Raw genomic sequence first — 13625 nt, 5'->3', positions numbered from 1 at the left:
GTAAGTGATCAAGCAAATATTGCATGTTACTATGAAAATCTACTTTGTTTTCAGTTATTCAAGAAGCCCTTTCTGTCTTCATTTATACACAACAATGAAGAGGTATTAGCCCCTAACTGAAGTGCATACCCATTCTTTCCAGTGAGTCTGATGTTTATGCTTAAGGTGACATTTAGATTCAGGATATTAGTGGTCAACCTAATCTCCAGATTAGAGACGAATGGTATTCAAATGCAGTCGTGGTATTTAGTAGGCACTATGTGGAAAGGAGCTATGCAACTCGTGGGATGGGAGGGGTCAAAGTGAAGGAAGGGGTGACATTGTTCCCCCCAAAAAAGAAAGGTACTCATTATCTGACTTACGAAATGATAACCCCTCTGCACAACTCCTTCATAATACCAATAAAATTCTATTAAAAACAAACGTTATGGATAACACTTTGAAAAACCTACACTGTTTGTCTAATAAGTGGAATCAATTAGAATCATCCCCTAACCATAACGGATGAGTAGCTAGGTATTGACTCAAAACTACAACTTGTAATTTGAAATATACAATATTCTAACAGGTAAATAATATACCCTTGGGATAACAAATTACAGGAGCTATGAAAAGACATAGATAAGGAGACCATTTTCAGAGACAGCTTATACACATATAATTCCCAGTTCAACATTCAAAGATTTCTGAAAAAAAATCTTAGAACAGTCCAAAATGCTGTATCTTATACACATCTTTACCTTAGCCAAGGGAGAATGCCCCGTTTCCCCCTTTGCTAGCCAAAAGAGAACCACTCACCACCAAATTAGTATTGTCACTGTTCCATTGTGTTCAATATGGCCATGTACTGTTGTCTTCTAGATTTTCCTTTAGCCATGTTTTCCTTCACACAAGCTACGTGTGAGCTCCCTAAAAGCAGTCAGTGATTCTTAAATAAAATTTATTAATGCATGCAATACAAAGAAATAATATCTCGAGTAAATTCCTATGTTGGAAAAATAAAACTGGGATAATGGAAAATGTGTGGCTAACTTTGGCCAAAGCCTATATTACTTACTTATAAAATATTTTTTCCCACTAATGAAAGAAAAAGACAGGGCATGCTGTTGTACCACTAAAGCAGAGATCACGAAGAGAGAATTATAAGAGCATCACCAATAAAGGGCTTCTTACGGTGGCTACTAAGTACTTGGATGAAGTTTTAGCCAGTGTCAATAACAACAACAACAACAACAAAACCCTTAAGAGTAATATATCTCTAGGAAATGGAAACAAGAGGGTTTTCTTTGTTAAAATGAGTAATATCTATCAATACAAGCATGATTGGGTTTTTCCTTCTATAAATAATCTTTGAAATGCTGAAAGCAGGCCAGTTGAAGGTGTTTTCAGTAGTTAAGGTTCAGGAACACACACATCATCCACTGATGGACCTTCTTCTTAGCCTTCCAGATATTTGTTGCACCAGAGTTACACAAGCATGGAAGGCTTCTGATCAAGAGTTACACAAGCACGGAAGGCTTCTGATCAAGAGTCCTGATTTTTCTTCTTGAAGTTTTTGTATTAAACTGAATCTCCTTTAAGACAACACAGCTTTACATTGTTAGGCTCTGCTGTCTAAGCTAACTCAAAATGGATGTCTGTGTGATGGTAACAAATGTGAATCGAGGTCAAAACACGGTGAAAACATGATTTAACGGATCATGCATGCCCCTGCCCCTGAGGCTTATCGTTTACAGTTATTTTATTCACTAGCTTAGTTCAGTGTGTATTTTCAGATCATGATTAGATGTAATTCTAAAGGATGTATATTAAATTCAGAGATTCGGTTTTGATTCCAGTACCTGATGTAAAATATACCATAAAAATAAACAGACTTTAAAATAAAAAAAAGAAGCGGAATTATGCTTTTCTGGATTTAGGCAGTGATTGGGCACTGAGAGTGATTCAAATGTCACAACTGGGAAGGAGTTTCCTTGCACAGCGCCCTCCTCAGGGCACCCTTGACCTCTGCGTTCCTCAGGCTGTAGATCAGGGGGTTCAGCATGGGGTTGAAAAAGCTATAGAAGAGGAAAAGGATCTTCTGCTGCTCCTCGGGGTGCCTGGACTTGGGGGCCATGTACATGACTATGGCGCTGCCAAAGAAGAGCCCCACCACGCAGAGGTGGGAGGAGCAGGTGGAGAAGGTCTTCCTGCGGCCTTCCCCTGACCCGATCTGCAGGATGGCCAGCAGGATGCACGTGTAGGAGACCAGCACCAGGCACAGGGGACCCACCAGGATGAACACACAGGCTGCAAAGATGACCAAGAGATTGAGCCTGATGTCAGCACAGGCCAGCTTGAGCACTGAGAGGATTTCACAGAAGAAGTGGTTGATTTCATGAGGCCCACAGAAGGGCAGCCTCACGATGAGACTCAAATGGACCAGGGCCAGGAGGAAGGCACATGTCCAAGAAGTGACAACCAGAGAAACGCAGACTCTCCAGCTCATGATGACAGAGTATCGCAGTGGGTGGCAGATGGCCACGTAGCGGTCGTAGGACATGGCCACCAGCAGGAGACACTCTATGATAGCGAAGGTCAGGAAGAGAAAGGTCTGAATCATGCATCCAGCAAACGAGATGGGCTTGGCGGGATGCAGGAGGTTCACCAGCATCTGGGGCACCGTGTTGCAGGCGTAGGCCATGTCCACGATGGCCAGGTGGGAGAGGAAGAAGTACATGGGGGTGTGCAGTCTGGGGTCCAGATAGATGAGCCCCAGGATGACGCCATTGCTCAGTAATGTGAAGGAATAGAAGAATGAGAAAATTCCAAAAAGGACTATATGAATCCTAGGTCCAAGACCAAATCCCAGAAGGATGAATTCTGTGACCATTGTCTGATTTTTCTCCATGGCACTATGAAAATGAGACTCAAAAAAATGTCAGATACAATTCTTTTAAAACATCTTCTTATTATGTCATAGGCGTTAGATGTGTATAGATGTGTTAACAAATACCATTAGTATCTCAGTTGATTAAATTAATAACATTTTTCATAATAAAATTTAAATTGAGTTTTTTCCACAACCTGATTGTTTAGTTTAAGGAAAATATATTGCTAGTAATGGCTGAGAGTCATTAATAGGCATGCAATTATGCATGAACAAGCCATGCATATGAAGTAACTATGATGCTTGTTTCTGCATTCACCTATGCACTTCTAGAAGAGAATCATTGAGTAGCAGGAAGAGTAATGGAGTAGCTTTAAAAAGAAAACTGGCCTCTGAAAAGAATTGCTACTGTTGGGTATGAATCACAGAGTTTCTCATAATATTTAAATGGTAATGAATGTTCAGAGAGTATTTTACAAGACTTCCTCCAAAGCAAATCACAGAGCAGCAACTTCTGTGATTAACATCATTTCTCTATGGACAAACAATAGTTGTGGTCAGGTATGGAGCACATTTGGCACATATTCTACATTCTACATTTTGTATATGTATTTATATGCATATATGTATTTATATACGATGTAGAATGTTTGGAAATGGGCTGAGGAAGAAAACTTGGATACCAAGAGATAATTATTCTCCAAAAAATGTACTCATAGATATGTGCATATGTACGCTAAGTATTTATTCTTGTTTCGAATATTGGAAACTGAATTGTGATAACTTGGCAAGTGGATAAGTGGGTGTCTCACAGAATTATTACTCAGAAGATTTTCACCTACATTTATATTATTGTGAACACCTTGAATTTCATCAATACTGGCAGTCCAGAATTACAAGTGTCACTCTCAGTACTGTTGTTCAAATGTGTTTCCAAAACTCTCAAGAATTTGGAAGCCGACTAGGGGAGGTGCCTGTGTGAAAAGCACACAGACATGATTTTCTATGCACTCTCTAGACAAGTTCTCCTTAGTAAATTTTATTTTTCCTGAATGGCCACAACCTAACATGAAACTCAGGAAGAAATACGTGGAAGCTGTTGTAAATCTAGTTCTTAAGTCATGTTTTTAACGCAATAGCTGAGATCTCAAAGACAACAATTTGCCATCTCACTGTGAGAAGCAGTGGCTAACCTCAGCAATAAGACTCATCACACACCATAGAAGCCGATGATAGAATGAATTGACACATGGATAGTCCTATTTGACTGTCACTTGACTAATACCTGTGTCAACTGTTAGATCTCTGCTACTCTGATGAGTTTAGCTGTCTGTATTGGATCTTGGATTAGAGTTTTGTCCATAAGCCACGCTCGGGTTCTGGTTTCTTTTACAAACATTCCTCAGACGGGGTAAAGACTGCATTGCTTTAGGCCACTCCCTGTTTTACTTTACCAGTCCTCATGGACGTGGCAGGAAGTGTACCCTAAGGAATGTGCAGTAGGAGACAGCATTGCATTCTGAGTAAAACCCATAGGCAACTATACGAATGATAATCAAGAGGTACAAACCAGACCATACCAGGAAACAGGACTGGAGATTCTGGGGCGTTTAAAAGCCCAATCCTGCTCTTTTGATACACGTTTCCAGATTGAGGGCAGGACAATTGGGCTTTGTGGTACAACATAGTTTTAGGAGGGTCCTATCTAGTGAAAGAACAAAATGACATGAGTAGTGAACAACGTGGAGTGTAAATGCAACTGCACTGGGTCATGCGTACACAAGGACCTTTAGGGAACAGGAGACACAAGGATCCTGGTCTCCACTGGGTGAACATCTGTAAGTCTACATGGTGGTTCTGGTTATCAGTGGTTATCAACAGCCTTACCGAATAAGGCCTCCACAGAGCTTTTCTTACTCTGATTGCATGTTCTCCAATCAAACATAAGGGAATAGCTCCTTTTCTTGTGCAGGAATATATCACAGCAGAATTCTTTGCTTCTTTTATGATTACATTCTGAATGCTAAGTAAGTGTGCACTTAGAGATTCTGCTTTCTGTATTGTCCTACTGTGCTATTATATAACACGATGAAGTTCTTGGACAAGATTCCCAAAGTTGGATGTAAAGGTGAGGACAAAATCCTGGATCAATGGAACCTCTTTTAAGCAACATTTGGGGAAGAGATATAGGTGCCTTTCCAGGAGTAATGGAGGAGTTTACTATTTATTGAAAGGAACCAAAAATCATTTTGACATGAACATGATCTAAAGTATATATTTCAAGCATCCTTACAAATGACAAGATGATTTGATGTTAGGTGAATATTAAACATTTCGGTGGAAATTTAATTTTTAAACTATATTTTTATTTAAAACATATATATATATATGTCCTGTATTTTATTTAATATATACTTACATGTATTTTAAAACATTTTTTGGGGGGTCCGGTCATGGGGCCTGAACTTTGTGCCTGGGCGCTGTCCCTCAGCTCTTCAGCTCAAGGCTAGCACTCTACCACTTGAGCCACAGCGCCACTTCCGGCTTTTTTCTTTTTTCTTATGTGGTGCTTGGGGAATCGAACCAGGGCCTCATACATGCAAGGCAAGTGCTCTACCACTGAGCCACCTTCCCAGCCCCTTTTAAAACATTTTTATATGTGGAAATATATATAGGAAAATATTTGGGTCTGCTTTTTTGATAGCTAAATATGAATTGACAAAGTCAGACAATATTAAGATAATTTCTAGTGTGAAAGCTCCATTTTTCCACCCTGATTTAGCTCAATGACGTAAAATAGACTTGTTTATTTCATACTTTTGGAAACATATACATTTGTCAATGAGAAATAAATGTAAACAATTTTTAAAGGTACTTATATATACTTATATCTTACCTGATCCGCTTTCTTCCTCCATAATTATGCCAATTTCAGCCTCTTTTCCTGTAAGTTACAAAAATTTCATTCTCAGTTATCTGTATTACCAACAAAATCATAGTCAGGTGCTGGTAGCTCAAGCCGGTTATTCAAGATCTGAGGTTCACGGTTTGAAGCCAGCTCAGGCAAGAAAATCCATGAGATTCTGATTGTCCAATAACTTACTTTAAAAAACTGTAAGTGGGGGCTGAGAAGGTGACTCGGTAGTAGAGTGCTTGCCTTGCATGAATGAAGCCCTGGGTTCAATTCCTCAGCACCACATAAGCAGAAAAAAGCCGGAAGTGGCACTGTAGCTCAAGTGGTAGGGTGCTAGCCTTGAGATGAAGAGCTGAGGGACAGTGCTCAGGCCCAGAGTTCAAGCCCCATGACCAACCAAAAACAAAGCTGTAAGTGAGGTTGTGGCTCAAATGGTAGAGGGCTAGCCTTGAGCATGAAAATCTCAGGGACATGTCTTGGCCCCAGGACCAGCTCAAAACAAAAACAAATAAATAAAATCTTTGTACTGTAATAATATGAATCACAAATGATAAAGATAAATTAAATTTAGGATGTACACTTATTTTTCCCTTAGTTTGTGTGATCTCTAAATATTTAATATGAATTAATAATAAATTTCCACAGGTCTAGTTTGAGGGGAGAAATGAATCCACATTACAATACATTCAAGTACCAAATGTAAACTCCAGGCAATTCAATGTATATTAAAGAACTGTGAGTTCAGAAGTTAAAAATGGGAAATTTTTAGCCAGTTAAATAATTTGACAACTCTAAAGATCAAAAGAAAATGACTAAGAAAGAAGTCATTTCTTGACACACAGACTTCACCAGAAAGTGCTCCTGTACTTCAAATAGTAAGTCTCAAGATTTGATGAGCTCACAGGCACTTTGCTCATTAAGGCCATGAGTAAAGCCAAACTGGAATTCTTATTCCATAGTGCAGCTCAGCTGCATGGATGTCTACTTACAAGTAACAAGAAATAAATGAGAACAAAATTTCCTGTGTATATGGTTATAAGCTGAGACTTTGCCAAGTTATCTTGTGGAGCAAGAATTGATAAGACAATTGGCTTTCTAAGTATGTATTCTATTTTGAACCATAGAGACAAATGGAGGGCCATTTTCATGTGATTACAAGTGCATTGGCTAATCAATTAAAGATTTGTAGGGAGTAGGTAATACTTAAAGTGCTTTGTGTGGACATTGTAAGAGCACAAATTACAGCAGGTGCATGGTCCTGAACCTTGAAGATTTTATTGTCAAAATTGCTTTAGGATGAAGAAGAAACACAACTAAAAAGTTGGATTTAAAATATTAAAAAGTCCTCTAAAAAAACAAATTCCAAGAATTACTGGATCTTACCTCCTTCTCCCAGTTTTCTACTCTAGTACCTGACACCTTAGCATCTCTTCTATTCTTTTTCCATCCTTACCTCAAAGACTTACCTTCCAGACCACTGGAAATCTACTATGCACATGTATTTATTGAGTACAGTCCAGGCAGCTGATACGATCTTCAATGCTATATTTAACAACAACAACAAAAATATATATGTAAGTGTAAGAAATTGATTTTGTATCCATTTGAATTCATGATCCATTGCAACACATATGATTACAAACTTAGTATTTAGTTTAGTTGCACTGACAAACATTCAAATCATAAAATAACCAATCTATGTTAATTTTCCTGTATCATGCTACCATAAAATAACACTAAAATTTCAAGTAGAGAAATTGTTCAACATCTGTTATCTAAACCTTTAATATAAAAATTCCTTACTATCTTTAGTGCCATCAGTCCCAAATAAACCTCTCATTAATATCTCGCTACCAAAGTAGTAAAACTTGCCAAATCCTAAACACATTTACCCAATTTCAATGTGTACCTATTTATCCCAAAAATATTCATGTAGAGTTTCAAAGATGAGCATGTCTAGTTCACATTAAGATAGTTTATTTTTACTCCTAGTACTGAAATAATGCCAGTAATAGAGTGAACGTTAACTAAACACTAGATGCTACCATCTGGCTGGAAGGACAGATGGCAGAATGAAAATCAGGTGACCTTGCTGGTTCCAACATGTGGACTCCAGACTCTGAGAAGGGGAGGCAGCTGCAGGCTGAGCCCCTAGTTCTGTGTCCTCAGAGCTATGGAGCTGCAGAAGTCTCCCTTCCATGTCTGACCAAAATGCCACAGAATACAGAGGACTGGCATGTTTTTCTTTGAGAGCTCAACCTAGTTGGCAGGTCTTGAGGGATCGGTGGAGCCTCTGGGCCCTGAGACATTGCATACTATCTTCTCCTGGGAGAAGAGACAAAGCAGTTGTATTTTTTAAAGTGAAGTCAGCCAGACCCAAAGAACTATAGGTACCATGGTTTCCCTTATGTGCAATAATTAGTATATCTAGGATGATCATATCAGATGAGCAGAAAAGCTCAAAAGCTATGTACCTATGACCCTAGAAGGTGATGCTAAGGGAAATGAACCCCAAGAAATGGACACAGGAGGTCTTTCTTTGTTAATGTTGTTTTTAATATACCATGTGATTTTGTTTGTTTCTTTTTTTGTACGTTTTCCCCCTATGCTATGGCCCTGTTGTCACGCCCTGCATCTTGTAGATATGTTTATCTAATTTGGGGAGGGGAAGGGGAAAAACAAAGTGCTGAAACAAGGATAAAGGATACAGGATAGCCCATTGCAACAATGACACTCACAAGACACCATGTTGGAAATTAACTTTACAACTTGGAGGGGGAGGAGAAAAAGGGGAGGCGGGAAGGGTTAGTAGGAGAGAAAGCAAGGAGGGGGCAGTAATGCTCGGCAAGAATTGTCCTCATTACCTTACTCATGTACCTGTAACCCCTCTTGACATCATCTCTGCAAGAAAATAAAATTTAAAAAAATCCCCAACAAGACACACAATTAGAAACCAGAGACCACCCCAGAGCACACCTCTGGGACCACGGCCGTCGTTATGGCTCCAAAACCCTTGGCATCCTTTGGATCTCACGAGTTCCATCCTTGCGGCCGTCCCAGTCTCGCATCCGATGGTTCTGATGATCCCTGAGGACCAAGATTCGTGCTGAAGTCCTCCTGCTGCCGACCACAGCTTCTTCCTGCACTGGGGCAGAAGAGGGAAGATGGAGCCCTTCCAACCTCTCTGACTGAGCCGTGCCTGAAGCTGTGAAGCTGATGCGGTGGTAGCTGGTGTGGGTGGCCAAGGTGGGGCCCGCGCATCCCCGCAGAAGCTCCCGGGGGCCACCGCAGAGAGGCTCACACAGGCCCATGCGCGCTCCATGCATGTCAGCCAGTGGGTGCATTCTCTGATCTCTGCGCGGGAAGGGACGGGGTCCTGCACGCTGTAAATTATGTTGATAAGCATTCAATGTATAGCCTACAAAATCAAGAAGCGAGAGGGAAGGTAGGGGTGGATGGGGCGGAATTGGGTGAGAATGTTGAAAGAAAGGTGACATTGATGAAGAGGCGTTGTATTCATAGAGTGCTTGGTTAAATGGCAGCTTCTTTGTACAACTAATGATAATAAAAGCAAAAAATGAAACTAAAAATAAATTGTTTTTAAATTACCTCTGAAGATGAGGCAGCCTTTTGTTTTTCTAAAAATTGCGGGATGAAAAACAAATAGAAACAAATGATAAACCTATAAAAAATAAACTCAGAGAACAGTTTTACTTTAATTGAAATAAAAACATTCCCAAACATTTACAATATATGCCAGCTTATGAAAAGCATGAAATTGCTTTAGAGAGGTAGAAGGACCTGAAAATATATGTGAACTAGGTTTTATAGACAATAATCTTATATAATGATGAATGTGATACATCTTTGGGGATATAAAATGGAAAAGGAGAAAGTAATCCATAAAGAAATACTATATAAGAATGGAAGAAAGACAGCCTCTTCAGTAAATGGTGCTGGCAAAATTGGTTAACTACTTGTAGAAAACTAAAGCTAGATCCTTATATATCACCCAGCACCAGAATCAACTCCAAATGGATCAAAGACCTCGGAGTTAAAACAGACACTCTGAAAACATTACAGGATGGAATAGGAGAAACCCTAGGTCTCTTTGGCACGGGCCAAAATTTTCTTAATAGAGACCCAGAAACACAACAAATCAAAGAAAGGTTGGACAAATGGGATTGCATGAAATTGCAGAGCTTCTGCATGGCAAAGGACATAGCTCACAAGATCAATAGAAAGCCCACAGATTGGGAGAAGATCTTCACTAGCCATACAACAGACAAGGGTCTCATATCTAAAATATACCTGGAACTTAAAAAATTAAATCCCCAACAACAAATCCTCAAAGAAACAACTGCCCAATAAACAAGTGGGCTAAAGACTTAAAGAGAAATTTCTCTGAAGAGGAAAGAAGGATGGCCAATAAACACATGAAGAAATGCTCAACCTCTCTAGCCATAAAAGAAATGCAAATCAAAACAACATTGAGATACCACCTCACCCCAGTCAGAATGGCTATAATCAAGAACTCTGATAACAACAGATGCTGGAGGGGATGTGGACAGAAGGGAACCTTACTACATGTTGGTGGGAGTGTAAACTTGTTCAACCACTTTGGAAAGCAGTATGGAGGTTCCTCAAAAGACTCTACATAGAGCTCCCCTATGACCCAGCAATCCCACTTTTGGGCATTTACCCAAATGATCACAAACAAGACCATCCTAAAGCAACCAGCACGACCATGTTTATTGCAGCATTATTTACCATAGCTAAGATATGGAACCAACCCAGATGCCCCTCAGTAGATGAATGGATCAAGAAAATGTGGTATATATGCCTCCATCAGAAAGAATGACATTGCCTCATTTGTTAGGAAATGGAAAGGCTTGGAAAAAATTATATTAAGTGAAGTAAGCCAGGCCCAAAGAAACATAGGTCCCATGGTTTCCCTTATTTGCAATAACTAGTATATGTCTGAGTCAAGCAGAAAAGGTCAGATAAGTTGATGTTAGGGGAGTGAACCCCAAGATAAGTATTCAAATTTTTTTTCTTTCATGCAGTTGTTTCTAACATATTTATAAGATGATTTCTATGTTGCTTTGTATGTCCCTCCCCCACGGTATAACCCCTGCTTTCACTGTATTTGATGTTGGTATAATTTGTGGAGGGGAAGAGAAAAACAAATTGTTTAACTAGGGATACAGGTGGACCCATTGCAACAATGAGATGTACAAGTCGTTATGTCGAAAAACGAGCTTTACAACTTTGGTGGAGGGGGGAGGATCAGGTGGGGAGAGGTGGGGATTGTATGGGAAGGGATGGGAAGGGGAAACAAAGAGGAGGCAACAATCCTTGATAAGAAATGAACTTGTTACCTTGCCCATGTAATTGTAACTCCTCTGTACGGTATTTTCACCATAAAAAATTAAAAAAATTAAAAAAAATATTATACGTGAAAACTCCACACCAACTAAAGCTTAGGAACGTTCTCACAAACCTAACACTATCAGCATCCATTGCTATATAAATCAGACTTTTCCATATTATTTCATAAACTGATTTTATTTTATTTTATTATTTATTTAGTTATTTTTTTTTATTTTTCTGTCGGTCGTGGGGCCTGAACTCTGGGCCTGGGCGCTGTCCCTCAGCTCTTCAGCTCAAGGCCAGTGCTCTACCACTTGAGCCACAGTACCAGTTCCTGGTTTTTCTGCTTATGTGGTGCTGAGGAAGGGAACTGAGGGCCTCCTGCATGCAAGGTAAACTCTCTACCACTGAGCCACCTTCCCAGCCCTCCATATTCTTTTTAAAGTAGACTGAAATGACTCTTCATAGCATTTACTACATGAAAAGAGCATTGTAAAAATGATAGCTATATGTATGCAAGAACTCAGAACACACATGACACAAACAGTATTAGTTGAAGTAAAAGCATTTATTTTATATGCAGACCCATTTCCTTTCATTGGACCTTTATAACATTTAAAGAACTTGTGGGAACTGATCTTTTTCTACAATCTCTGCAGAGTTTTTGCGGTCACTGCAAATGTGATGTAAGTCTTAATATTTGCCCAGGGACTGTATGTGACTAATAGGACAATAGGATGTCAAGTGTTGTCATATGGCAGTATCATTCAGGCATGTTTCTTTTAGAAATTATATACCAAATCATAACACTTGTGAACACAAAAAGTCAAATATATATGTCTGTTTTGTTGGATAGAGGGCTGTTATTTTGATAAGACTCTAAAAAATATCCACTGTGGTTCCACTCAGCTAAAGAAGCATCAAGGTCAAATAGCAAATTTACCCTCTACTGTTTCCTTTTTAAACAATTTTATTGTAAAGATGGTGTACAGAGGGGTTACAGTTACATGAGTCCGGTAATGAGCACATTTCCTTTTGAACAGTGTCACCACTCTCCCTCATTTTCTCCCAGTTTTTCCCTTCTCAACTTCCCTCCCTCCAAAGTTGTGTAGTTCATTTCCAACATAGCATCGAGAGGGTTTCACTGCTGAATTGTTTCACCCTTTGTCCCACCATTTCTGTGCTTCCCCATACCCTCCCTAAACCAAGTGAACTTATATCCAAGACAAAGGGTACAGAAATCAAAATGTTCCACTCATTTCTGTGATTGTTGAGCAGTGGGTCTTTCAGATCCTTGGAGCTACAGTTCCTTCTCCATCACTTTTTCCTCTGAATTTCAGCTTAGAGTCATCTGTTCTCTAGCAGATAGCTTGAACAAAGATACTGACTCTCATATCTTCATTCTAGGACTTACCTGAGCCATATCCCAGTGCAAATGAGAGCAATCTTTATTATCAACTTCTTCAAATTCTGTACGTCTGTAAAAGTAAATCACATTTTATAACTCTACACATAAGGAATTGTGGTATAGAACAAGTAACCTCTCATTCGTGATTTTTGATCCAGCAGGCTTTTATGGAAAAGCTCTGGTTAATACCTATCAAGCAATCAACAGATCCTCTTTCACTTACTGAACACATCTAACTGTGAGATAAATATCTTTCTTGATTATTTGCTAGCACTGTTATTGATATACTACTGTAAGTTATGGTTAATATAGATGGTATATATAGATAAATTAATATAGATGGTATATATAGATAAATTAATATAGATGGTATGTGCAGAGTTCTAAGCTCAATATGTGCTACTGCTGACTTTTTTCATGGGTTTGTTACAATGGTTACTCATCAAGTCTGTCAATGTGTAGAATAGGAGACTTGATTACTGATTAGAGATGTTAGATTTTCTTAAATAACTCTTACTTTATTTTCACATTTAGAAATCCCCTCCTCAGTGTCTCCATTTCTATGAAGCAATTATGAGCTGAGTTGAGTACTTGTTAGCCTCCAACCAAAGGCACAAACATTTGATGGATGAATCTAAAGTTTGCATTCAAAGTGACACTGAGAAAGATTCTCTTGGATATGGATAGCCATCCTAATTTTAGAATAAGATTAAAAAATAGATTTTATAGATGACACCTTGAAATACAACCTAAAATATATAGGGAATTACACAGATTGCTGATTGTCAAGTAGACCAACTACAAAAATCAATCCCCAACCACGGCGGGATACCAAGTTAGGTACAGTCTGTGTGGGTATTGGATTGTACCAGGGTAATAACGGGAGAATGGACAAGAGTGACTGGGGTTGGGGCATCATTGCCTTCAGCAACAATCTTTTCTACTTTCACATCTTAAGACATAACTCAGTCCAACTCAGTTGGAGGATGGGATGTATCCAACTTGGGGGCCAATTACATCATTGCATTTCTAGTATATTCAATTCAGCGGGGGAAAAAAAC

At 39.1% G+C, this 13625-nt stretch overlaps 1 protein-coding gene across 1 annotated transcript; it reads right to left on the bottom strand.

Annotated features, from left to right (window-relative positions):
* Nucleotides 1-1951: 1951 nt before the first annotated feature.
* On the bottom strand, nt 1952-2890 carry LOC105989554 (olfactory receptor 2A1/2A42-like). The gene has a single exon (XM_013021659.1). The coding sequence runs from the start codon at nt 2888-2890 to the stop codon at nt 1952-1954; it is 939 nt and encodes a 312-aa protein (XP_012877113.1).
* Nucleotides 2891-13625: the final 10735 nt, after the last annotated feature.

The sequence above is a fragment of the Dipodomys ordii genome, unplaced genomic scaffold (genome assembly GCF_000151885.1).
Source record: "Dipodomys ordii isolate 6190 unplaced genomic scaffold, Dord_2.0 Scaffold56, whole genome shotgun sequence".
Lineage (NCBI taxonomy): Eukaryota > Metazoa > Chordata > Mammalia > Rodentia > Heteromyidae > Dipodomys > Dipodomys ordii.
The sequence above is the reverse complement of the archived record's forward strand: the minus strand, read 5'-3'. Positions and strand labels throughout refer to the sequence as shown.